The sequence below is a fragment of the Sesamum indicum genome, linkage group LG2 (genome assembly GCF_026168435.1).
Source record: "Sesamum indicum cultivar Baizhima isolate 11 linkage group LG2, ASM2616843v1, whole genome shotgun sequence".
NCBI lineage: Eukaryota > Viridiplantae > Streptophyta > Magnoliopsida > Lamiales > Pedaliaceae > Sesamum > Sesamum indicum.
Window position 1 is genome coordinate 20,957,079 of NC_142658.1, and position 26,828 is coordinate 20,983,906.

General features: G+C 35.0%; 4 protein-coding genes and 1 long non-coding RNA gene across 8 annotated transcripts; 3 read left to right on the plus strand and 2 right to left on the minus strand.

Annotated features, from left to right (window-relative positions):
* The first annotated feature begins 2,327 nt into the window (after nt 1-2,327).
* LOC105156401 (putative late blight resistance protein homolog R1B-17) lies at nt 2,328-6,630 on the plus strand. Its single transcript, XM_011072521.3, has 3 exons — nt 2,328-2,959; nt 3,820-6,086; nt 6,360-6,630. The coding sequence occupies exons 1-2, from the start codon at nt 2,519-2,521 to the stop codon at nt 6,055-6,057; spliced, it is 2,679 nt and encodes an 892-aa protein (XP_011070823.1). The 5' UTR covers nt 2,328-2,518; the 3' UTR covers nt 6,058-6,086; nt 6,360-6,630.
* A 1,120-nt stretch (nt 6,631-7,750) lies between these two features.
* On the minus strand, nt 7,751-13,011 carry LOC105156402 (transcription factor HBP-1b(c38)). 3 transcript variants are annotated; one of them, XR_016064034.1, is made up of 12 exons: nt 12,561-13,006; nt 12,284-12,384; nt 12,095-12,165; nt 11,810-12,007; nt 11,182-11,259; nt 11,038-11,097; nt 10,747-10,824; nt 10,337-10,394; nt 9,576-9,847; nt 9,245-9,490; nt 8,928-9,147; nt 7,751-7,891 (listed from the first exon to the last, which is right to left on the minus strand). XR_016064034.1 is itself a non-coding variant. In XM_088877727.1 (12 exons), the coding sequence occupies exons 1-12, from the start codon at nt 12,623-12,625 to the stop codon at nt 7,888-7,890; spliced, it is 1,437 nt and encodes a 478-aa protein (XP_088733853.1). In that variant the 5' UTR covers nt 12,626-13,011; the 3' UTR covers nt 7,751-7,887. The 3 variants fall into 3 exon arrangements, 2 of the variants coding, with proteins under 2 accessions (XP_088733853.1, XP_020554921.1); XM_088877727.1 differs by having other exon boundaries at nt 8,928-9,133; nt 12,561-13,011; XM_020699262.2 differs by lacking the exon at nt 7,751-7,891 and having other exon boundaries at nt 8,841-9,147.
* LOC105156403 (uncharacterized) lies at nt 7,829-8,696 on the plus strand. The gene is made up of 2 exons (XM_011072523.3): nt 7,829-8,222; nt 8,315-8,696. The coding sequence occupies exons 1-2, from the start codon at nt 7,829-7,831 to the stop codon at nt 8,368-8,370; spliced, it is 450 nt and encodes a 149-aa protein (XP_011070825.1). The 3' UTR covers nt 8,371-8,696.
* A 5,443-nt stretch (nt 13,012-18,454) lies between the features above and the next one.
* Nucleotides 18,455-22,661, minus strand: LOC105156404 (uncharacterized). The gene is made up of 7 exons (XM_011072524.3): nt 22,317-22,661; nt 21,171-21,622; nt 20,755-20,938; nt 20,416-20,640; nt 20,163-20,279; nt 19,148-19,381; nt 18,455-18,788 (listed from the first exon to the last, which is right to left on the minus strand). The coding sequence occupies exons 1-7, from the start codon at nt 22,383-22,385 to the stop codon at nt 18,582-18,584; spliced, it is 1,488 nt and encodes a 495-aa protein (XP_011070826.1). The 5' UTR covers nt 22,386-22,661; the 3' UTR covers nt 18,455-18,581.
* A 2,777-nt stretch (nt 22,662-25,438) lies between these two features.
* Nucleotides 25,439-26,451, plus strand: LOC148789268 (uncharacterized). Of its 2 annotated transcripts, none has more exons than XR_016064029.1 (2): nt 25,439-25,743; nt 25,865-26,451. It is a non-coding gene; the product is annotated as an uncharacterized LOC148789268 (long non-coding RNA). The 2 variants fall into 2 exon arrangements; XR_016064030.1 differs by having other exon boundaries at nt 25,916-26,451.
* The last annotated feature ends 377 nt before the right edge of the window (nt 26,452-26,828 follow it).

Consider the following 26,828-nt stretch of genomic DNA (forward strand, 5'->3'; position numbering starts at 1 on the left):
ACCCCTAAAGCAGACAATAACGAGTAAAGAAAAAAAGAGATAATATTTAGAATAAAATCTTGCAAGTACGTGAATGGGCAATTATCCCATAAATTCCACATTCTTTTTGACCTGCATCATTGTTTCCAAAAGGAAGATAATAATGGAGAGCTCCTCCCCCTTGAAGATGCATCCGATTCTTACAAAGCCTGCACGCATATTTCCAGCCACTTGTCCTCCCCATATTCCATATTTCTTTGAATTTTTTTTTAAGTCAACTCGTGCTCTACCACGTTTCCCTACTGGTGTTTCTGCCCACTCCGACTCTCAAATTGTTCCACTTCACTTCTGAATATGACAATCACAACATATACTACGTGCTGAATGATTGTCTTTTTTGCCCATTCATACTGTTTTCAAAGTCTTATCAAAGTACATTAATTTGTGACTTCATGTGATCTTCAGACGCAAACATACGACTTTGAGCGAATAACGTAAAAATGAAATATGTTGTTGGGGGCCCGGCTCCATAAGTGCTAAGAAAAATCAAATTTTCTCGAGCCAATACGAATTGCTTTTCTAAACTGACAAAAGAGGTGAGAAATTGGCCATAAAATAACTGACCCAGTTCTACAAGAATGGGTCTGAAAATGTTGTGAGTACCTACCTATATTAAAAAGTTAGCAATTTCGGGCCTTACCCATCTTGCAACATCAAAACATAAACCAGATTTGGGCCGTATCCAATCCAGTATTGAAGAAATTGTGCTCAGCGACCATTCACCAAAAAGTCAAAAAGCTTGAATGATTATTTCTCACTACACTGGAAATTATTAAAGTTGTTCGTGCCGACCGACCTCTGTATTATTCTCATGTTTTTCTACGATTTTGTCATGTTTTCTCATTGGCTAAATATTATGACTGTCTTTTCTGATTTTGGCAATAATTAAGATATACTTTTCCCCCCTCTCCAAAAAAGCCTAATTTAATTGGTGAAATTGAGGCCCCATAATATTAAAGGTTGATGAAGGAGATTACTAAATTATCCAAGTACTCCTGTCATTTTAAGGCATTTAAATCCCCATAGTTGACTATTTTGACCAGGGAATAAATAAAGATCATTGGATTATGATGACGTGGCAGCATCTCAAGGGGGACATGTGGCTCTCCTAGACGATACTGTACAGCTATAAATAGCCCAATTTATGATTATTCAAATTATGTTTTATCTCATCATTTTACCGTCATTTCGTGATCTGGTTCGATCTCATTTTTAACTTTTCAACCCCACTTTTCTAACTTAAGCATCGGAGGGCCATCGCCGAAGGCTACTCGGCTAGTCTCATGTTTGCTTTGTTCTCAGGATCCACTAACAGGTAGTACGAAAGAAGGATTCAGCGACCCGACTTAGCGATCCGACCCTACGATCCGATCCCGATTTCGCGCGACCTACATCAGAGGTTATGGGTTCGAATCTCACTTTATGCATGGAGTGTTGTTTCTACTGAATTGTATGCGTTGCTGCGTTGGTTTGATTTACTATATTTGATATTATTGATCATAATATAACTGTAATAATAGTTTGTTAAATATTGATATCCGAACATGAATAATCGTAAATCAATTTATTTCAATTAATAATAATTCATCACTATTACTTAAAAAAAAAACTAAGAAATACCTTTTTATTATTTAAAATTTTTAAATACTTTCTCAAATAAAAAATAATTACCCAATTTCGAAATAATGAAATAGACATTACTATTAGTTCATAAAAATACTTTAATTTTTTAAAAAAAATATAATTTATAATTTAAAATAATACTTTGATTAGTACCACCAAAATTAGATGAAAACATAACAAAAGCTACTGGAACAGACTTATAAACCTTAAATTCAAAGGTATTTATAATTTTTCAAATAACAAAAGAAAGTATTGTACTTTTGATATCATAGTTTACGAGTTTAACACATTTTATCTCATAATGTAAAAAGTTATAGCATTTTAGATTCCATAAAATAAAAAATTATGGCACATTTGGTCCATAAGTTAAAAAGCTATAGCATTTTTGTCCCAAATGCTATAATTTATTAAACATGCTATTTTTATAAAATATGAGACCAAAAATATAATGTCTTCTATTGTATGATACAAAAAATGTAGTTTTTCCTAAACAAAAAAGGTATTGTAATTATGATATATATATACGGGAGGTGTAAGTTGTAATTTAGCCTTTTAATGTTTGGCAAAAATTAATAATTAATGGGTATTTAATTTGTCCATTCGCTTTTCTTTTCTTTTTTCTTAAAGAAAAATATTGTGAATTAATTTAAAATAGAATTAGGAAAAATAGATATTTTCAAGTATTCTTGCTGATCGCTGATGGAGAGGAATGAAGACAGCTGAAGAAGACCCAGTTTAGTAATCGGGTCAACTCTCCAAAAACTTCAATCCCAAATTCCCATTCCATTGTCTGAAACTCCAGCATGTAGAAGTTCCGGGGAACAATAAGTGTTTGAAGAAGAGCCGCTGAGATACGATGGCGGACGCCGCTGTCGAATTTCTACTGGAGAACCTCAAGCAGCTGCTTCTCTACAACGCCAACCTGATTCTCGACATCAAGGTCCAGGTTGAGTTCCTGTACAACGATCTCAGCTTGTTCAAAGCTTTCCTCAAGGACTCCACGGAGAAGCGCAGCAAGCATGAGACTTTGAAGGAACTGGTGAAGCAGATCAGAGACGTGGTTTACGAGGCTGAAGATGCCATTGATACGTTTGTGGCCCACGCGGCTGTGCACAAGGCCCGGAAGCATATCGAGAAAGCTTTCCACATATTCGATTATCCGGCGAAGCTCCGGAGCGTGGCCAAGGATATTGAGCAGATCAGGGCAAAGGTGAAGGATATTTATGAGAACAAGAAGTTTGGGTTTGAAGCTCTCCACGTTGGTGATGGAGCTGACAGAGGAACTAAAGAGAAAAAGGTAAAGCAAAAAGTTTTAATAGAGGCCTTGCCTTTCTCTTTGCTATCTACTGTCAAGCATGGAGCTAGTTGTGTTTGATTTTTCAATGTTGCATCTGGATTTTTTAAGTCTGATGATGGTTTACTAAGTTTAGATTTTTGAGATCATGTCATATGTTTGTGTATATCAACACATAGATATCTTCAAATGGTATTTTTGAGCATAGTAGAAGTTTTGTTGGTCATCATGCAAAGTCAACTGCGTGAACCAATAAAGCATGATGGAATACACTTGTTCTGGTACCGTTATCTTTCCGGAGGACTCTAAGTTCTTTGTTTAACTGTAGTGTTGAAAAATCTGATTATCTTACAATCTTTTTGGAGGAGACAACAGTATTTTCATGTGTCCCGGAACAAGAACTTCGACTTAACATCTACTGCTGCTCCTGTGGCTGCCACTCGACATTCACTAAGACATGTTCTTTTCTAACTGAACACTGGGGAAATTATTTTCATGCACAAGATTTTGATAAAGATATTGATCATTTGCTGATAAACATTTGAGGTCTACTTGTAGGGTTTTACTCACCTATTGTCATCCATTGCCATGAGAATGTTGGTAATCAGTTTTATGTTTTCGTTCCTCATTCGATATTCAGATTAAAGCTCAGTTAAGCTCTTGTCTTCAGTATACCAAAGTCTTATTGGACGCCCCTTGAGTTTCCTTGTGAACGATTTTGACATATTTAGAGTATTGGAGATGAACATTGAAATACATCAGGACTGTTGTGCTCTGAAGTTTACATTATTCATCTTATATTATATATGCATTATCTTGTCATTTTCATTTCATGGTCTAAGTTTTTCTTCACTATGATGCAGCCTCCTATAGTTGAAGAAGACAATGTTGTGGGTTTTGAAGATGAGGCAGAAAAAGTGATCAATCTTCTCACTGGAGGATCTGATGAACTAGAAGTTATCTCAATTGTTGGGATGCCTGGCCTTGGTAAGACAACACTGGCTAAAATGATTTATCGTGATCCCAAAATTGAATATGAGTTCTATAGTCGTGCATGGATTTATATTTCTCAAGATTATAGCAGAAAGGAAGTCTTCCTTAATATTCTGAGTAATTTCACCCAACTTACTGATTCCATGTATAAGATGAATGATGAAAATTTGGCTAAAGAGCTCTGTAGAATTTTGGAGAAAGGAAAATATTTGATCGTCATGGATGATGTTTGGAGCGAAGAGGCCTGGAATGATCTCAAGGTTGCCTTCCCTAAGAACAACAAGCGGAGTAGAATATTGATAACTAGTCGTATTAAGAGAGTTGCTAGGCATGCTAATCCCAGCAGGGAACCTCATAATTTGCGTTTTCTAACGCCTGATGAGAGTTGGAGGTTACTCCAAAGAAGGGCACTAGGTGCAGAGAACTGCCCGGAGGAGTTAGTTAAAGACGGAAAGCATATAGCCAATGAATGTCGTGGGCTACCACTTGCAATAGTGGTAATTGGAGGGATTCTGCTACAAAAAGGAACAGACTGGTGGGAGCAAGTTGCTAAAAGTGTTGATGCATATATTGCCATGGACCAGGAGAAACGTATGGACAATTTTATAGCTCTAAGTTACAATCACCTACCTTACCATTTAAAAGCATGCTTTATCTACTTCGGGATGTTCCCTGAAGACTGTGAGATTCCAGTGTGGAAACTGGTTCGCTTGTGGATTGCTGAGGGGTTCATACAGCAGAAGGAGGAAATGAGCTTGGAGGACATTGGAGAGGAGTACTTAGAGGATCTTGTCAACAGGAATTTAGTGATGGTAGGACTGTACAGATCAAATGGTAAAATTAAAACATGCCGTATTCATGACATGCTGCATGAATTTTGCACGAAGGAAGCGAAAGAAGAGAACTTTTTCCAAGAAATTAAGAATTTTGATCAATGTACCTACATGTCTTCCAACCCTGCCTTAGAAAGGTACCGTCGCCTTTGCATTCATTCCCGTGTTTTGAACTACATTTCCACAAAACCAGTTGGTCCACGTGTTCGTTCCTTCTTGTGTTTCTCCAATGAGGAAACAATCTTACAAGCAGAGCACATTTCATCCATCCCTGGAGCATTTAAACTGCTTAGAGTATTAGATGCTAAATCTATCATTTTCACGCGTTTCCCAACTGATCTTACTCAACTGGTTCATTTGAGGTATATTGTTCTTTCTAGTAATTTCAAGGTTCTACCTGTGGCCTTCTCCTCCCTCTGGAATATTCAAACTCTTGTCATTGTAACATCTTCACGTACCCTTGAAATTAAAGCAGACATATGGAAGATGATTCAGTTAAGACACTTAAAAACAAATGCATCCACAGCTTTGCCAGGTCCTCTTTCCAAATCAAGAAAAAGTAAAGATGATGCTCTGATGATTGGGAGCCTACAAACACTTTCGACTGTATCACCTGAAAGTTGCACGGAAGATGTGTTTGCTCGGGCTCCTAACCTGAAAGTTTTGGGCATTCGTGGTCAGTTGGCTAAACTTCTGGAAAACAAGAGCGGAAGTATGTTGTTTGATAGTTTGGGGAAATTGAGTCATCTTGAAAATTTAAAGCTACTGAACGATGTATTTCCTCGCCCACCTTCTGAAGGAAAATTGACTAACCTTCCGCAGAGGTATAAATTTCCTCCAAAGCTGAAGAAACTTACTTTATCGGATACCTTACTTGATTGGAATGACATGTCGACCCTGGGAATGTTGGAAAACCTTGAAATCCTTAAATTGAAAGATAATGCATTCAAAGGGGAGTGGTGGCAGCCGGAGGATGGGGGTTTCCGAGCTCTCAGAATTTTGCATATTGGAAGGAGTGACTTAGTTTCTTGGAATGCTTCGGCTCGTCACTTTCCCAGACTTAAACATCTTTTTATTAAACATTGCAGTAGCCTTGAAGCACTCCCATCAGGTTTTGCAGATATTTCAAGCCTCCAGCTAGTGGAACTCTACTGCACCACCAGATCAGCAGCTGCTTCTGCTAGAATAATTCAGGAGAAGAAAAAACAGATGCAAGTCGAGCAAAGCACAAGAGGCACCGGATTTAAGCTGTCTATTTATCCCCCAGATCAATAATCTGAGCTCCAGCATTTCTAGTCTGACAGGTAATTGAAGCTTTTTTCAGCTGATTTATACGCCTAATGAAGCCAGGACCTTCTATGAATCTTAGCCGTGTTCATTCTCTGTCTCCTCTGCCTTTAATTAGTAATGATATGTGAAGAACAAATCAGTACAGGACTTTCGTTTGATGCCCAGAATTAAATCATTTTAGTAAATTGACGATGTCTATCGTAATTCTTCGTTACTTTTGGCTCATAGGATAACACTCTTACGAAATTAGCATGTTTATAGTATTATTGACTTTTGGAGTTGTGCAGGTGGGATTTTCAACAACCGGAAATGCCAAAGATGTGAAAAAAATGGAATTAGATGGTGGAGCATTGCTCAGTCTTGTTGCACCTGCCAGAAAGAAAGAAACTTTGTACTTCATTTGTTGTTGTCTTGGGCTGCACAACATCCACATTTTCTGTCATCCAACGTGCTCAACTTGTGTCTACCACTGTGTTTTTTGTATTCGAAATTGCCCCTCTGTTTTGTGATACTTGTGAGTTACTTCAATAATGAAATTTCATGAATATTCAGTACAAAGATTTGTGTTGTCATGTGTGATTTCACTAGCCTTCTCTATTTTGCCAAGAACTGCACATTCGATCAGGATTAGGTTTTGATAAGGTTGTTCAAAATACAACACGTATTGTTCATGTCTGATTTATACACATATGTATGACTACGAAGGTAGAGGTTAGTACAACACGAACTTACCATTGTTTCTCTCTCATATTTAGGACTTCTCCTCCAATCAAGATACAGTAGAAAGAGTGCAAAATTCTGACTAAAAGTTCTTCCTGTCGGAAAAGAAACTTCTAATCAGCAGGGTTCGGATTCAAGAATTTGATGGTTTGAAAATTGAAACCAGATGATTTAATCAAGTTGAAAATAGCTGTCAAATTGTTGTTTAATTAGCACTCATACCATCCAAATGTCACTACGAAGCTTGATGACTCGATGGCCTATTTTATTTGTCAACTATAAATTTGGCGCCTATTAACTATGTTTAGTGCATATTATCGTACTATGAAAATTACCTAAAATATGTAGCAGTTGACAATGTTGACTACTCGATTGAAAATGACTTCAGGCCAATTTTTTTGTTTTAGCATCATACCCATTCAATCAATACATTTATATACTAAAATAGTAAACAAAAAATTATATTAATACTCAATTTAACAAATACATCAATACGACTATAAATAAATTATAATAATTCGTATAAAATGAAACAAACATTCAATCAAAGTGAGCACGTACCAACACATCCATAACCTCAAACTTGTTTATGAATCCTCGCTAGGACCGACATAACCTTCTAGTAAAATACATTTAACTTGCCACTTGTAGTACCCTTGTGTTCGAATTTCATTCTGCTGCACCTAAATTTAGAGTAATCCAAGGGTAAAATTGTCTTTCAATCGAGAAGTAATTAAAAGGAGTCAAAGAGAAAGAAATGTGAATGGACTGCAGTCTTCCAGAGGGCTTAAAAGCAATCAACGCGGAATATACCCAAATAAGGCCTTATTGTCCTGGAAAATTCAATGTAAGAAAAACTGATACACGAACATTAACTATGAGCACTAAAATCCAAACACAGGCATATATTCTTTGCATTTGCTGCCACTTGACAGCCTCTTACAAGACCATTTCCAATGCATGCCCTTCAACATTGACCACAATCAAAGTAACCTCTTCCCTTGTCCGGCCTTTAACTATATAAGATCAGACAGATATGCCATTGCCAGCATCAAGCATCAGTTCCCAGTTCCTCCACAATATGGATTTTCGTGGCTACCTACGACAAGAAAAGCACACAACAAAGGTTTACTCGTCCGACCAATACCTTGAAGAGGACGATGATGTTTTCTATGATGAATTAAGGAAGCAAGTCTTGCAGTTGACAGCTGAAGATGATGAAGATGCATATGAGAACAACATTCTACAAGGCCGAAAACAAGGCCTGCATACCGGACCGTGTAGTGTTCGACTGCCTAGATGCTATTACAATTGGCCAGGGAATAAGGAGGATTGTGCTGCAGCACCTGCGTGGATGTTGAACTTGTGGAGAAGTGGAAATGGGACAGGAGTTTTCATACCACAAACTGTTCAAAGGAAAAATAGATCAAGTATGTTGTTCTTACATATTAAATATTTGTGGTTTACAGATTACTTTACATGTTCTGTTATTGACAAGTCTGTTCTTGGGATATGGCTGAAGGGAGGAAGAAGAACGAGAAAGGAAGAACATACAAGAGGGTGGAGAAGACAAACTGAGCATCACCCTTAAAGTTTTGTCATATTACAAAAAGATATCCTCGATTTAAAGGCTAGAGTATCCCCTTCACTCGTAGTTTACGTTATAGGTCTTAAAATTGAATGGCAGAGAGGAAGTTGCAGGGGGTGCTTGTGTAACTTTTTAAAATTGAAGGAACTTCTGTGTAAGACACTCAAACTACAATGGGTGTCTATGTAATTATTGGGTCTTTTTTTTTTTTTTTTATTTCAACAAAGGATGTGAATATTTTATTCACTGTTCAGCTAATGTAAATGCATGTAAATGAAATATCTGTGGTAGCACTGATCTTGGAAGTTTGTATTAATGTGTAAGCGCATTAATGGGATGGTGTTAGTTTTGGTATGCCATAAAAGGTTGAACAGGAATTTCTGGTAGTAATACTACAACCTAAAATCAACTCCTTTTCAGGGGTGATTGTTATCATATAATTCATGACATTTTCTCATAGTGGTAAGAAATTAATTAATTGCCTGTATAAACATTTCCTAGGTACAGCAAAAGATTCACCTAGTACTGTCTCAGAAGGCATACTTACATTGACCCAATTGTCATCAATTTGCATGGGCATCTGGTCATATTAAGACAAATACTGCAGAAAAAGGCTACTGTCATCCTCTCGGACGTGCTAGCCATAAAGAACTCAGAGCTCGGAGCCTCGACTTGTAATCGTTGATGGCAAGAAGAGCACGGGCAGCTTGACGTGCAGTCAAGATTCGTCGCAGTTGTTGTAAGGTTTGCAGTCTGAGAAGGTCAGCCTGTCAAAGAGCAGGCATACTGGCCTTATTACAACTTGTCACAGCTGGCTGCTGCATTCTTGGATGCTAAGATATCATGAAACATTATGGGATATACCTGATGAAGGAAATTCTCGAGTGTTGCTAGTTTGCTCATTGCAGCTGCCATTTGTCCCATGTAATCAGCAACATTTTCAGAACTACGAGGACCAACAGAGCTGGAGGAGAGTGTCTCCACAAGTGATTGTTGTAAAGCTTCCATTCCTTGGGATAAAGCATCCTCAGCTTGTTGGGATGATTGCTGTAGATTAAAAATGCCAACAAGCTGTTGTTCTGTTAACGGCTCGATTTGGTTTCCGAGTACCTGAGATTAAAAAAAGTAGGATTGGGTTGATGAAGCAAGTCTTTCGGTATAACTCAAATAAGTAGTAAATGAAATATTGGACCACCTTGAGAACCTCAGACGAGCGAGATCCCCCCAACCACATCAAACACCTTTCAGCAGGCGATTTCCACACACCGGAGAGAATATGAAATATGTCCGATTTTGCACCTGAGCTCTTGAGCCGGAATATTTCGTCATAATGGGACATCACCCCGTCAACAAGAAGCTGCAATTCACTGTCGGTCACATGAGAATTTACAGCTGTTCTCAGATTGTTAATGAGTCGTTGATGTTCATCCAACCAGCGTGCATAGTCTATGTCGAATGCCATAGATCCTACAGACGTCATCACAAAGTTAACGAAATGGAGCATCGACCATTCATGGATTTATCTCAACTGAAAGGCATTACCATCAAGCACTAAGCTATAGTTTCTATAAGTTTTAAAAAAAAGTAGTAACCCCAAGCACTATATTTGTTTTCATTTTTAAATTATTTTCAAAACAAATCAAAATATACCCAATGTTTATTATCATTTAAAAGCACCTTATCTAGGTATTTTTAATTGTTTAGCATTAATACATACACATATATACACACACATATACATAAATATATATAAAAAAGACATGATTTGACAATGAATAGTAATTTTTGTCTCCCAAAACACAACATTAAACATACAATACTTATTTTAAATGATCTACAAAAACAAATCCAAACATACATACTATCTCTAACACACACTTATTTATTTTTATTTTTCTCTTTCTATCTCCACAAAACACTCAGAAAACGAATCCAAGCACTATGAAGATATCTCACCACTCCCACCCATAGAATGAATCTCATCTCCTGAAAATCCAGATGCAATGGAGATACCCTGCATTTAGGCGCTAAGGAGGGTCAGTTGTTGATGACAAAGTTGCAGATACTAACAAGATAATATTCAGTTAAGTGTTGCAGCTAGACATTGAAACTTATTGCTGTGTTTATTATGACATTATGAGTCCTTAGGACATTGAAAAAACTTCCTTTTAACATTGAAGAGTTCCAGCATTGCACTAAGGAACTTCTATATGCTAACCATTACAATGTTACATAATTTGTTCCGAATGATCACAATAAGGGACAAAGTCCTAAATCAAGACTCGCTTGGGATTAACAAAATCATGGCATGTATCACCATCTTCTAGCTTATAGGTAAGATAATACATTTGATATAGAGAAATCACCTGCTGCCGTGCTCTTTTGATGTCCTGCTCCAGCTGTGCAAGCCTTTTCCCACTGTTCTCGAGCTGTTGAACGTACGCCTACATCCAAATCCAAAACATATTCACTGGGAAATTGTCTATTAATCACTACATCATGGTACCATATTTGATGGACTAGGTGCAAAGTTGTTCCATGTATATCATAAAACTGAAGCAGAGACAAACTCGGTGAAACAATGACTTAATTTCCCAGTATAATCTCTTGTTCACAAAAGATAACATAACAAATTCAGAGAGATTTACAATTGGTACCTTCTTTCTCATTCGACTCTTCTTTGCAGCTTCACGGTTCTGAGCCAGTCTGCGAAGTGCCTGAACCAAAGAGAACAAAAATCACTTGCAGATAACTGAATAGTTCATGAAAGAAGTGAGACAAAAGCTGTAGAAAACAACCACCTTATGATCTCCGATTCTCTGCCTGGTCTGGTCTATAGAATCCACAACTATCAATCTTTGATGATGAACTCCAGTGAACTAAAATGTGTAACCAAATCATAAATATATAACACGGCCAACTGAAAATTGAAGTATAGTTTTTGATCTAATGCAACAAACACAAATAAAAACAACATGGATAGAGATTAAAGGTTTCCCACTATGTTCCATACATTAATGGCCCCAATATTAACGACCTATTCAGAAGAGTACAGTATATGTCCTTTCAGCTGACTCATGAGTTACTTTGGGGACATATAATAACTTCCAGAGAATTCATTATGATAATTTCCGAAACAAGCAGCAAACACCACTCATTTTCCAGATCATGGTTTCTTGTGGACTTGCACAAAGAAAGCAAAGAAATATGCAGTAGAAAACATGGAAAGAAAAGATACAGGAACCTACGGGTCTCTTGCACGGACTAACTATTTAAGCACCTAGAACTAGAAACAAAATTAGTACCTGTAATTAACTACTTGGAATTCATTATTTCACTCAAAATTTTAAGAATCACCAAACATGGGAATTCTTGACAAGAAGAAATTCCAAGAATTGAAGACGGCAAAGACAGTCGAGAAATTAAGACCAGAATTTTGTCATCAGTATCTGTTGAAGTTTCTCTCTGTTGGCTGCGATCTGCTACCACCCCCATATCTCCCCAGTTCTCGATGTTTTCACTTCCATTTGACCCTCCAAACCCCATTGTTCCACCCTTTTGCACCGTACACTGCACTGTGTCTACTCCTCCACCTGATGACCCCATCTCTCCTGAAGGTACCAAACTCTGTAAAACAAACACAGTACTTTCAGAGAAATTAACAACACATTCACACCATCAAATTTAGTCTGAAGATTAAAGGAAAAGACTTACATTGGTGAATCCACCAAACTGGGAGTTATTACACACAACTGAGACATTGCTTGCCTTCATGCCATTGTATACTGAGACAACCATAAGTTTGCAAAATGCCACTATGTTAGAAAGAGAAAGGGGGGAGAGAGAGAGAGAGAAGTAACATATGCCGTGCAATTTAACTCCGCTGAGGGTGAAAAACCTTACTTCTGCTCAAATTAACAGCATCCAAGAATCCAATCCCAGCAGACTGTTCAAGCTCTCCAAGATCCGCAACACGTGCCCCGTTAACCCCACTGTCATCACCCCTACATGCATATACAATAAAACACGTACATCCCTCATAAACACATGCAAGAAAGAAAAGAACACATATAGCTTGACAAACCATAAACAAGAAAACCAGCGACAAAACGACAGCATGCAAACTACACACAATTAAAGAAAGAAACAAGAAACGGAAGTAACTTAATTTTCTGAGCACCTCAGGTTAAAGGGTTGCTGGGAATGGCCATAGACGTCATCAAAGTTGGTGAGAGATGGCTTCATGTTTCCGCTCTATCACACCCTGCACTGCGTGTGTTTGTGGGAGTGGCTAGAAGCAGATCATATCACAGCAGCAGAAGATGGACAGTATAGTGGTGTAAATGGAGGTACGAGATATATTTCTCACCGCTACCGCTGGCCCTGGGGCTTTAAGGATGGATGGATTATTGCAGTAGTCTTTAGCAGCGTGGAGGTCAAGTGCCGAACATAGTGGTATAAGCATACGTATCGGCACACATGTTAGCATCCACAAGTATCAGTGCCATACATGATTCCAAATTTCTGCTTTGGATTTAATTCTAGTGTGTGTGTGTGTGTGTGTAGATTGTATATATTCATGGGGGTGGGGGTCAATGTGAAGGACATGATGATGCTGCAGTGCAGCGCTCCCTCTGTCTCATTCTGTCTAGTTCTTTTCTTTGATTCATTGTCTATTCATTGCTTTATTATTATTTTGTACGTACCACTTACCACTCCCCTCTTCTAATTTATAAATTTGAAGATAGATTTCCATAACATATGATATAATATAATATAATGTTCCCTCCATGTTTATTTTTTTGACTTATATATTTTATACGAAAATGCAACACTGCCAATTTGATGAAATCCTACACCTGCCCATCAAACTTATATCAATCATTTAGAGAACAAATAAAATTGAGATCCTTTGTTCGAATTTATTGAATTGAGGAATATTTATTTTGCTTTATGTATTTTTATTGAAATTTATAATTATATTAATATAATTATATAATTACCGTTTCAAAATAACTGGAGTGAGTGACAAAATTTGGGTGGAGAGCAGAGCAAAAAGGTGCAGTGATGAATAGGGGGTCACTTGGAATGGCCATTGAAAGGTAGGAATATAATTTAATTTTGTTAGGAGAGGAATTCATTGAGAATTAATTATATGCGTAGTGTTTTGCCTTGGAAAGGCCACGTGCAAGTATGTAAACCGTGGCTGTTCCCCGGCTGCAGGATAAATGCCCTGGGCCAGCACCGTCACCTGCCACCGCACCCCACATGTATCCTCCCTCACGCGCCACCGCCTTCGGGCCGAGATTCCCTTCGGCTATGCTTTTCGAGGGATCATTTCAATTTTTTCACGTCGGAACAAGAAAATATAACCATCATAAATTTATAACGTGTTTCTCTTGAGATTTTTAAAATGTAATTCAGAATTTAAAATTATGTCACAACTAACGTACACCACCTGACTTGATTGGTAGAATGAAACAAGAATTATTTGGTAGGCAAGCACAAGTAGAAATAGGTATCTTAATTAGCATATATTTTTATATTGTGTATATTTATACTTTGTAGACTAGACAGCTTTGCCCAAATCAAAAAAGAAAAAAGAAAAAAAAAAGAAAATCTCAAAAAAGGGTATTTTAGGAAAATAAATACAATTGAGTGGAGGGGTGGCAATTAGACCCGTACCCAACCGGACCCGTCCCTAATGGGGTGGGTTCGGATCTAAAAAATATTAGCAGGGGTGGATAACGGGTCCTAAAAATTAGGACCAACCCGGGTCCAGGGCGGGTCTCGGATTCATAGAGACCTGCCCCGAACTCGACCCGATAATATAATATATATATATATATTACTTTGGAAGTATTAATGTGTTCTCGTTGTTGGTTGTTGAATGAGGTAAATGGTAAGTAAAATTTTAATTATATATTTTTTTACTTTATTTTGGTAGAATAAATATTAATAAAATATTATATCTTTTATTTGTATATTGTTAGGTATTTGTTCAACAGTTGAAAAGTTGAAAAATTGATAAATTTATCTAACAATTCTTGACGAGAAAGAAGATGAATGATGATGTTGTATTTATTTTTATTTGAGAATTTATTTTTGGACTTGAATATTTGAGAAACAAATTTATTTATAATTGAGATATTGAATTTTTTTTCTATATTTGTACAATAAATAAAAAATAAAAATATAACCAGGTCCATCAGGTTAGACCCTCCCCTACAGGTTTTATACCAAGACAGGTCCCGGGTTCGTTCCGAAGTTGGCAAAGCGGGTCTCGAGTCCATCCAAACCGGCCCCGAACACGCCCCGTTGTCACCCCTAATCGAGTGTGCCAAATATTTGTATATCTCAAACCAGCTTATTTGCCAATTAATCTGCAAAAAATATCCATCAAATTAAATGAATGTGACCTAAAAAGTTTAATCAATCACCAAGAGGCATGGCTAAGATTTACTACAGTTATAATAAATACTCCATTGTTATTTGAAAAATTATAAATACTCTAACAATACCTCTTGTGACAGCTCGCTGTAGAGAATATTTGTCAAAATATTTGAATTTTAAGATCGTTTTTGTAATTTTTCAAAAAACGATGAGGTATTTGTAACTAAAACAAATTTCAGTGGAGCCTCTTATAATTTACCTTTGTATATAATAAAGGATAAGTTACATTAATAATTTAAATTCGGGTTAATTACACAATTACCTTTCAACTTCTATAAATAATTATAAATACATCTCTTAAACGCGTGTTGATGTAATTTAACTTTGGGGCATATTTGTAAGTTCTAGCTCCCAAACAGATGTTTTTGTCAAGGTTTTAAAACCCAGCCCGGGACAAACGGTCAAACCGTCTGAACCGCCAATCGGATCTCAAAAAGAGCTGATTGAAACAAAAAAAAAAAAAAAACAGATGAGCCAAAAAATTGCTTTTTTTTTTTCATGAAAACTATTCAACTCAATGGTTCAACAGGTGAACCATGTAACCGATACTGGGTTGATTGAACCGATCGAGTCAACAATAAAGTGAAAATGCATTATAAAATTTTTAAATTTGCTTCTCAAAAATATATTATTTCTGTTAAATACCCTAATTTTATATTATTTCTGAAAAGATAATAGATTATTTCTGAAAATGTGCATTATTTATGTTAAACTGAGATAATTTTTATTAAGTTTAATTATTTTATGTTATTTCGAAATATAAAATCATAATTTCTCTTCTCAGATCAATTTTGCTATTTCTATTAGATTATAACTGATAATTTAGTGTATCTGATTTTCTGTTAAATTTAAAAGTGTATAGTATTATTTTGTATTTGATCTTTATAAGTTTGTTTTTAAATTTATTTTATTATATTCTATACCCTATTGAACTATTAATGTCAAAGAAAAATAGTGAATTATTTTTTTCTAAAAAAAGAGAGGTTAAGTATATTAATATTATTTTTAAAATATTAATAGTTATTTATGACATAAAAATGATGTCACTAGTCCGATTTGGTCCAACAGTTGAACCAGTGACCCGTATTCCACTTAATTTTTTAGTTCGAGAAATTATTTGGGTTTTAAAATATTGGTCTCAGTAAATCATAATTACAACTTTAAAAAGTGTATTTGAGCAGGTGGTTTTTACGTAATTAAATCTAGTGTTAAAAGATATGTAATTTATCTAAAAAATAAATTGACCTTTCATATTGGACATTTATTGATATAAAAAAAACATTTAATTGGTCTAAATATAATACTATAGTTCAAATATTTATTTAGTTCAACTATAAAAGTTTTGTAGATCCAATTTGGCTGACAATTGTATAATTGATTATGAGATGATTGATTTTGTAATAATTGGTTTTAGATTAAATAATTATGTATTATGTTTGGATTTATAATTTCAATTTATGCAATTATAAATTGTAGTTAAATTCAAAATTAATTAATCTTGTATTAAGGGTTCTTTTGGTTCAAATAAGATGAAAATGGGAGGGAAAGTGAAAAGACAAGGAGGGAAAGGATAGTAATTTTATTTCAAATTATTTGCTATGATTGAAAAATAAGTAAATCTCAAATAATTTTCTTGTTTAGTACGAAAAAAATAAATAAAAAAGAAAAAAAATATTTTTTATAACTTTACTAATTAACTCGTTCTCTTTATTTTGTATTAGATTATAAACTAAAATAATTTAGCATATAAAAAATTTAAAAACTTTATTAATAAAAGCATTCACCAACAAAAACAAAAATATTTTTTATTAATAAAAATATTCATCAACATAAATATTGGAATTATTTAATTTAAATAAAATAAAAATTACTGTCAATGACCTCAAATAAAGTGTTCCAATTTAAATAAAATGTGTACCTATTTATCATTTTAGCTTTATACTTTCATTTCTCCGCTCACTTTTGGACAACAACGAAATTGAAATCTAAAGGAATTTTATAAACATCTAATTTTACTTTCCTCATTATCCTTTCTAATCAAAGACCAAACTTTTTTTATACATCCATTTTACTTCTATTATTCACTCCAACCAAACAAACTCTAAGTGGTTATGGTAGAATTTAGCGGGTATAATAGATAAATGAATAAAAACATGAAATAAAAAAATTACAAATTATAACTTTAATCCTGACGTGATTTTGATTATTTAGAGGGTGCTTGGCTAAGCTATTGAACTCTTCAGAATATCTTATAATATGTTTGAGTTTATAAGTTCTAAATATTTATTTAGTTATTTTTTTAAAAAAAATTATAAAATCTCAAAATAAAACGTCTTGGATCTTATAAGCTGTTTAAAAAAAATTAATTTTTCTAACTTTTTTTCTATAACATTCTATAGAAACAAACATATCCCCGTTCATGATTCATACACTCTCACTCACACACACACACACATATACACATTCTAAAATTTAAAGATTTTTTTACTATTAATTATTCTAATATTCAGAAAGGAAAAAAATGTTTCAGTATTTAATAATAAATTATTACAGTTAAATAAAAATAAGTTTGGTATTAATATTATATATACTAAAAAAATATAAGTTGAAGGCATTATAAATAATATGACTAGAAATAGTCATTACATTAACAAAGAAAATATCAATTATATCTCTATATTAATATTCGCTAGCATGTATGTACATATATTATTTTTATTCAAATTTTTTAGTAATAACTCTTCATTTTTCTTGTTATTATAAAAAGATTATCTATAAACTTTTATTTAGAATTAAACTAATGTGTGCTATTTATAAAAGTTTTTTAAACAAAATATGTCAAGTAATAATAACTTATTATTTTATCCAAACGGTTGGGGAGCTTATTTTTAAAATAAGATCCAATATTTTATGAGCTCCTAAAATATGTTACGAAGATATTTTCAAAAAAATTTAGCCAAACACCCTCTTATTTAGCAAGATGGGTCAGGTCAGGTCAGGGAGTTACATGCAGCACAGATGTGGGTAATTTGGAGGGTGAAAAGAGTAGTACTAGGTACCACATTCACATATTTATGTAGCTGCTTCCTCTGCTAAAATTATTGGGTCACAGTATATTACTATAAACTCCTCCCAATTGAAAAATGTATTTCGCAATTTATTACTTTTTTCTTGTTTCGGAACTCTATTTCTAGTGTAGAACTTTTATTTTGAAATTATGTTCAGTTCTATGTTTGCGTTTTTATTTTCAGTTTTTGAAAAATATGTATGTTCAATTTTATATAAGTTTTCATACAAAATAAGAGCATGTTTTCATTAATTAATAAAATTATATTTTATATTAAAAATATGGTGTTAAATCAATGTATTTTCCATAAATATAAGTACTGAAAACTGGGAATGAAAAACACAAGCAAACCAAGTTACCGGAAACAGTGTGGAAATTGATATTGAGGAGCCCCCAGTGCTCAATTGGTCAATTTTTTGTCAATGAAATGTCGTTCTTAACTTTAATGTAATAATTTTTGTCGTACATATTTCTATTTCTTATCCAACCATTTCACCGGCGTGTAATTTCCATTTTCAGAGAGCTACCTGTACAATATTTGTGGGCCTCAATCATTAATATCTGAACTTGGGAATTAATTCTATGTAGAAGAGGACTGACTGGATACAGAGTGGTTAAAAAAAAGAAGCAAAATAGGAGAAAATGTACAAAACAAGTTACATTATGCATCTTCTACATGGTTTAGACTGCTGTTTGTACCTGTTCATCTACTCTATGGGTCAATACTTCTCTGGCCCGAGCGCTTCTGTGCTGTAGGCGTTGGTGTAGTTTTTCCGATAGCTGGGCGAAGAATGCGGAATCCCACCTGTTTATTAAGGAGGGGTCTTCTGCGTAACAAATGTATATAGATGTCACCGCACTCTCCACAACTACCATTGCTAGCCCAACCTGTAATCCAATGGACACCTGTGACTGAGCCAGCAACAGTTTGCAACATCTTTGTGTTCGTATTCTGTTTTACACTGTTCTAGAACACTCTAGTTATACATTTAATTAATGGGCAACCTTCTGTTGGAATTGTACGATTACTCTATCATAATAAGATAAACTTGTGCAACCGTAGACATAGGAGATATTAATTTCTTCACCACCTATTTCTCAGAATCTTGCATTTTCTTTTTCCCTTTATTTCTCTCTTGTTTCCCAGTGCACTATATTTTATTCCAAATTCATAACAGATGCGTCTATAGGTTGAGGTTTGGGGGGTAACAGGGGTTGACAGGGGGTTTGAAATATGAGCTTCTTACCAAGATCATTCCCATCAACATGGCAGTAGAACCGACCATTACTATCCTCTCAGGATGCTTGATCCTGGTCCAAATTGCAGCACATGTTCCAGCTATGAGTCCACCCAAGAGTGTGCCCATGAATAACACAGCACCTGAACAGTCATATGCTATCAGTGCTTCAACACCTGTTGATTGGAATAACTCCCAGGCATCTTTTGCTGAATGATTAAAGCTTTTTCCATAGACAGCAATCTGGATGAAAAAACCACTAGTGTGTTATGCAAATCTGCATCTCCAACCCCCATCAACTTTCACAAGTAAGACGTACATGAAAACAAGAGAAATCAGCAGCTCCAACCCATTGTAAAATCTTACAGGGGGGTGACTGGTATGTAGGAAGGAATTTAGGTGGGAATCAAATAAAAGTAGGAATAAAATGATTTTAGTATGTCTTTCCAATATTTGGTATACCAACGGAATAAGAAAAGAAATTGAATCAAAATTTCCACAATACTCATTTATGTAAACAATATGAAACTTAAAAAATAAAAAATAGAAAAAACTAAACAAAGTCTCATTACATAAGAAATATTATTTCGAAATGTTAAATTAATTATAAATTTATAATATATATATTGGATATTTTCATATATTTAAAGATTTGGATATAACATTTATATATTTTTATATTGATATTCATTGTATTTAATGTCTTTAAAACAATATATAACTTTGTAATTATAATTTTATTAAAAGTTATTTAGCAATATAAAAAATAATCTATTCCAAGTTTATCCAGAATAGCTAAAACCGTGGGTAATAGTGGGGACCCCTAATCCCATACTTGAGGTAATGGGCATTCCCAAGGGAATGAATGAGTTTTTTTAACCTTAAATTATACCAAGCATGTGTTTTGGAATGAGTTTATGATTGCCCATTTCTAATCCTTCTGTCTTATTCTCAAAATTTGAAACCATGATAAAATGACGGGGCAATAAAATGGATGCTGGTGCCATAAAGGTTGAACAAATACCTGCACATAAGCATACTTGTTGAACCAGCGAACCAAAAACTCTACTAGATGAAACAGAAAATCAACACAACAGAGCAGACACTCGTTGCTGCCAATCTTTGACCTTAATCCCCTAATCTGTAACATACACCAGACAAGTTTTCAGTGGTTAGGTGGCACTCAAAGTGAAAATTACACAACATTTTAAGGTGCTTATTCACTGAAGATTATATTACAAATTACTAATACTCGGACCAATTAATCTTGCGCTCACCTCCCACCGTAGTGTTCGTATAGCAGCTGTAAAAAGTGATCCATAGCATATGCTGCCAAAAGATGTAGTCATGGCGTATTGCAAGGAACTCATCACTGGTTTGGGAGGCATTGATGTTGCTTCTCGACCACCATGAATAAGGACAAGAAAAACCATACCCGAAACTACAACATGCACCACATTACAGAGAACTGCACCAGTCCAAAACAAGCTCACACAAAGCACCTGTGCATGCAAGTGACAGCACTATGTTCATGTTCTAAGATGAGTAGTGATAGCAACTATGTTGCAATACTTCCTATGAAACATGATATGCAGAGCAAAAACTTGCCAGCTCACCACAAGAAGCCACCAGCGACCACCATCACCAATGCCTAAAGCCACAACCCCAGCAGCACCGAAAGACCACAGAGCTAGCCATAAAAGCATTACTAGCATAAAAATGCAAGCCACTCTTCTGACCTCGGGAAGGTTCCATACCATCTTCACTGCTCTTTGTAGCACCAGCATAGTAAACGGAAGCCTACGGGAATATGCGAGTCAGAGAAAAGCGAATGGGGCAAAAAGATCATTCTCTCAGATAACTTTTCTCAACAAATCAGGTCTCTGTTTTTCACAAAGCATCTGAAGTCAACTAAAAGATGATGTTAAAAGCTATCGATCATGGTTATTCTAAATCAAGCACTTATTTCACCCATAAACATGATCTAAAATTAAACTCAAATACATCAACCAGAAAAGGTGACAGCACTTACCTGTCGATGACAGATATAACATACAAGAATTGCAATGCAGCACCTATAGCAAATGCAACACCCCAGAAAAACTGCTCGACCCAAAAACACAGCACACTGATGACAGCAAGATATGTAGTCAAAATGTGAACTGAGAACTTCATCATTTGATTTGCCCGTGAACCCAGCAACAACAACCAAGTCCAACCCAGAACTGCTCCAACTCCACTGGCGACAGCATACAATGGCCAGTAGTCTTCAGTTAAACCATCCTTGTTCTCAAGAAACCCCATTGTATACCTATCAATGTTCAACCTATCTGGTTGCTTAAACCTATTTAGCCCAAAAACCCCAAGAACAAAACCTACCACAATCAAATGTGCCAAAAATATGAGCAACCAGAATACATCCCGCCAGTGACGAGACACCATTGGAGAGATTCCCTGAGAAGACGAATGACTCCCGACAATATTCTGCAATTCATTTTTGCAACATGATTCACATAAATGAATAAAAAAAAATCTCTGTTACATAATTATCCTAATTTGTGCCTCCAGCAAGTATTTGATGCACACTAGAAATTCAATATATTATATAGCTTATATCCAAAGTTTTCACCAAGCTTAGATCACAAGTCACCATTTGACCCTACTTTAACAGAGTTGACTTGGATCCACCAAAAGTTTGGTTTTTTATTTAAACTAAACTTAACAAGTGATATCGAAACCATAAACTTCGACAACATTCTCCCACACCAACCCGCTGCTTTCCTTGTTGCAGGCAACAATATGCAGTCCGGCAGTAAGTTAAATTTATAGAGCAAATTCGAACTCTTCCGAGTTTTTAGCGCCTTGGATAATCAGGGAACAGCAAGTCAAAGCATAACTTTCCAAAAGGTTGTAAATTTAATTATTTCATCCAAAGTTTTTAAACGGAGACAAGGTGATCAAAGAACGACCATTTTAGGCGAAACAAAAGCAAAAACAATTAAAAGGAAAAAAAAAAAGACTTTGATCAACTCGCCGATCATCCCAAGAAAGAAAAAAGAAAACGATTTGACCTGCGACGGCACTCGCCAGAAACGCAAGGAAATTGAAATTTCAGCAAACTCTCAAATAATCAAAACTCACGCTCGAAAAGGCACAAAACAGAAGCAACATGTCCTACCGCTTCCGAAGGTCCGACGGCGGAGTCATAGGAGGAAGAAGACGAGGAGGAAGAGCGAGAGTCACTCATTAGGCCACCGCTACAAGCAAAATGCAAACACTAGCGAATACAATGGATCAAGATTTTGTTGGGTAGCGGACATAAGAAATATTTTGCTAGGGTTTAGGAAATTTGACTGCAACAGTAGTCTTGGGGGAGGGAAAATGACAGAGTGATTGAAGAATTTGGGAGTAGAAGAAGAAAAGGAAATTTGGGGGAAAGAAGTGAGAAAAAACGAAACGGCTATCATTTCATGTGAGAATGATGGAGAAAAAATAAAGAGAGGGAGCGAGTTGCCAGGTAGTTGCCACCCTTTTTTTGCGAGGTTCAATTATGGTTGGGGCTATGCTAATCCCCCACGCGCTCTTTTCTTTTAGGGAGATTATCACAGCGCCACCAAATTTAATATCATTATACCTAAATATTTTTAACATTTATTTTATTTCATATAAAAAATCTCTTCATTAATTAAAATATATCAATTCTGTTAATATTAGTAATAAAAAATTACATTTATCTCTAATTGATTTATTATTAACTTATTTCAAAGTAAATAAAATTTTCTAAAGAAACTATCTTTTATAGTCGAATAGGGGTAAATATGAATTTTTATTTAATTTTTTTACGAATACCAACAAATTTGATAAATTTTGAATAGTGAAAGAACCTATTTGTTATATTGAAACAAATGTTAAGGTACTAAATATAATTTACCAGACTACAAAACATCTACATGTAATTATATCAAATTTTGAAAGAAAGCGGTGTAATTATCGCATTATTTTATTATAGAAGTATTACTTTTTTCCTTTTAATTTAAAAGATTATATTTTTATTTTTATTTTAGAATTTACATCCCAATGTATTGTATGCACTCTCAATTTTTAGGGTGTGATACCGAAGGTGAAGTGTGGGAGCATGACAAAGAAAGTAAAAGGATTTTCATTGGGCGGAGAATAAACATGAACTTTCCCGAACAAGGCTGCAAGGAATATGCTATGTTTACCTTGGAAATTGATAGGTCCAATTGGAAACAAACGCTCATAATAAATATTATCTTATTTGCAAATATGTCATGCGGTTAATGAAAAGAAAGAAATTAAAAGATAAAATGAAGAAAAAAGGTAGAACCTAACCTCAACTACTGGAGACCTCAATAGCCTAAGAGTCTTGCCTAATGTTATGAAGCCACAACCCAAACTACCTTAACCATAATACTTGTCTTAACTCACTATTTCGATTATTTTATAATCTTTTAAAATATTTTAATACTTTCCCAAATTTATAGTAAAATGTTACAAAGTCTACGAAATTTATGAAATCGACTATGTAAAATTTGAAACGTAAAGCGTCATAAAATTATAAACTTTTCTGAAATACATAAGGGGTTTCTCAATTCATATTCTTTTATAACCAAACAGTCTAAGTTTGATCAAATTAAATATAGAACTAAATTTAGATTAATTATTTGTTATCCTTGCAATTATCAGCTACTTACGAGCACGTAAGAGCCACATGCTTTGTTGGGTGTTGTGGGGATGGATGGGTAGACCGAATTAGTATCTGGCTAAGGCCACTTGATTTCTATTATCCCGTAATTAATAATTGCTTAATTTATATCTTTTAGGATTTGGCAGCATTTAATTAAATATATCCTATTTCCACCATTTCCTTATCTTTAATCAATAAATATTTTACTCGTTTCTACACAAACTTGATAAAGATTCAGATTAACAAATCTTTTCCATTTTGGTCTTACGTTGTTTTAGCAAATTCCCAGACGCATCCTCGCCCATTTTCTTCCCATTATCAAGAGTGCGTGGGCAACAACCGCCGCCGTGGGTGGTGGCGACAGCTGTATGTGGGACTCTCCGCCGCCACCAACTAGTGGGCTGTTTTGCGCCAGCAAAGCTTGCGCTTCGAATGCTGTTGTGTCTTGGTAGCATGTTTATTTAATGATAACCTGTGCATCACGGCCACCCCTATTATTCTCAATCATGTTGTGTTTATGTGTTTTTTTTTTAAATTTTAGGAGTTCTGAAAATAAAAAAAAGTTGTCAACGAAAGCTAATTTAATCAACAAATTTGTGGCTTTCAAGTTCCATCTTTGTGTGGTTATTGATTTATTTGAATAATAGCTGAAGGTTTAATATTAATAATATTTATCGATTAGTTATATATATTTGATATCGATAACTGATATATATTAATTATAAATAATTAAATATATAATGTAGTTATAATTAAAATTTTTAAATAAAAACATATATTTTAACAGCCTAACTTTTTATTTCTTATTTTTTAGAAAAATTAGTCCTAAAATTTATTTTTTGTCTAATTTTCACGTATACCCTAAATCCTAAACTTAAAATTCTGCAAAATAAATAAATAATCTCTTTTACCCAACTTTTTACTTTTTATTTTTGTATTCAAAATACTCAACTTTTATTACGGTTTAATTTACAATAAAATTAGAAGTTATTGCAAATATTTCTTAAATTATATTATTTATAAATTTTAGATTGGTACGTACGTTGGTTGAGCAAAAAAAATCAGGGTGAAGAAGTCATTGTGAGTAAGCAGTATATACTATATAATATACAGAGTCAACTATTAATACAAGAAATCAATCAGTTGATTGGGCGAATTCATGCAAGAACATTGACGTATTATATTGCCGGAAAAACAGCGTCCAATTTTGTATACTAAAAATCATCGAATAAAATCGAAAATAATAAGATTTATGTGGGGCGGACTAAATGCTAATTCGAGGCTCAAAATAATGAAATAAATCAAGTCATAGAAACTCAAGAAATAGTGAAATTAAAATTACAAGCTACATATTGTTTGAAACCTAAATTTGAGATTTCAAGAATTAATTAATGTTTCAAAGGAAGGAACCGATATGTTATATATTTCTGGATTGCAAATCCTTTGGTAGGTAATATACTTTGATGAAAACTTGATACGATGATAATTAACATTAGGAATAGTTTCTCATTAATTGTGAATATATACATGTAGAAAATATACAAATTTGACTTTAAAATTTGTTCTCTGTCAACTATTACTCAATACCGAATTATTAGTATAATAGTTTTATGGGGTTAAATATAATTTACCAGCTATGGTATTGCAAATAGTTTAAAAAATAAAAAGGTTAGACCAATAAATATCAGGAAATAGGCTGAAAGTTTTTCTGAATGATATTTTTTCTCCGGTTCAATCTGCTTTTGTCTCTGATCGTCTCATTACTGACAATATTTTACTTGCTTTTGAACTGAATCACTTCTTAAATACGAGAATCGGGGGAGGACAGGGCTGGATGGCACTCAAGCTCGATATTAGCAAGGCCTATTATAAGGTTGAATAGTCCTTCCTGGAGCAGGTGATAGTTAAACTCGATTTTTCTCTCCCATTTATTCGTTTAGTTATGCTTTGTGTTTCCTCTGTCTTCTTTTTCCTTTATGCTTGGTGGCAAACAATTTAGTTCCCTTATTCCCGAGCAGGGACTCCGTCAGGGGGACCATCTCTCCCATATTTATTCTTGCTTTGTACAGAATCTTTCAGTTTGTTGTTAAGGAGTGCGGAGCAGAGGTGGTCGGATTAAGGGGGTGTCCATTTGTAGAGCTGCTCCTTCCATCTCCCACCTCCTTTTTGCGGATAACATGTTAATTTTCTATGGAGCCTCTCTCGAGAGCACGAGGGCAGTTCAAGGCATTCTAGAGATATACCGGCTAGCATTGGGATAGGAAATTAATGTCTCAAAATCTTCAGTCGTGTTTAGTAGGAACGTGAAGGAGGACACTTGCTCTCTTATTGTGGTTGGGCTTTTCTATTAAGCGGGAGAACAAGTTGGCGTGTTATTCCGGCCTTCTTTCCAGAATTTCTCATTCTAAGCTGGACCTATTTGCCACCATCCGAGATAGGATTTGGGCGAGAATCACTGGCAAGAACGCGAAACTCCTTTCTCAAGCGGGTAGGGAGGTGTTGGTCAAATTTGTTATTCAGACTATTCCTACTTATGCTATGGGATGTTTCATTAAATTTGTTATTCAGGCTATTCCTACTTATGTTATGGGATGTTTCAGGCTTCCATTCACCTTTTTGAGTGAAATCCGTGGAATGGTGTCCAAGTTTTAGTGGAAATAACGAGAGTAAAAAAAAATTCATTGGGTCTATTATGAGCAGTTATGTGAGAGCAAGTTATTGGGCGGGATGGGTTCCAAACAACTTCAGTTATTTAATCTCGCTATGTTGGCTAAGCAATTATGGCGCATCTGGTGTCACCTGGAGAAACTCCTCAACCGAGTCCTCCGAGCTCGTTATTTTCCGAATGGTGATGTCTTGTCGGCTTCGTTCGGGACTTGTCCCTTTTTTTCACTCGAATAGCTTACTGGCGGCCCAATATTTGTTCCTTGTCGACTGTAGGTGGAGGGTTGGTTCAGGCTCTTACATCTGTGCTTGGACAGA

Bases quoted from the DNA above. Each gene is read 5' to 3' on its own strand.
- LOC105156401 (XM_011072521.3), top strand. From the start codon at position 2,519: ATGGCGGACGCCGCTGTCGAATTTCTACTGGAGAACCTCAAGCAGCTG. The intron at 2,960-3,819 runs GTAAAGCAAAAA...ACTATGATGCAG, and splicing joins GAGGAACTAAAGAGAAAAAG to CCTCCTATAGTTGAAGAAGA.
- LOC105156403 (XM_011072523.3), top strand. From the start codon at position 7,829: ATGCCATTGCCAGCATCAAGCATCAGTTCCCAGTTCCTCCACAATATG. The intron at 8,223-8,314 runs GTATGTTGTTCT...ATATGGCTGAAG, and splicing joins TCAAAGGAAAAATAGATCAA to GGAGGAAGAAGAACGAGAAA.
- LOC105156402 (XM_088877727.1), bottom strand. From the start codon at position 12,625: ATGAAGCCATCTCTCACCAACTTTGATGACGTCTATGGCCATTCCCAG. The intron at 12,385-12,560 runs GTGCTCAGAAAA...ATATGCATGTAG, and splicing joins CAGCAACCCTTTAACCTGAG to GGGTGATGACAGTGGGGTTA. The intron at 9,134-9,244 runs GTATATCCCATA...TGACCTTCTCAG, and splicing joins TCGAGAATTTCCTTCATCAG to ACTGCAAACCTTACAACAAC.
- LOC105156404 (XM_011072524.3), bottom strand. From the start codon at position 22,385: ATGAGTGACTCTCGCTCTTCCTCCTCGTCTTCTTCCTCCTATGACTCC. The intron at 20,939-21,170 runs GTAAGTGCTGTC...ATATTCCCGTAG, and splicing joins GTTATATCTGTCATCGACAG to GCTTCCGTTTACTATGCTGG. The intron at 20,280-20,415 runs GTGAGCGCAAGA...TGTATGTTACAG, and splicing joins TACGAACACTACGGTGGGAG to ATTAGGGGATTAAGGTCAAA.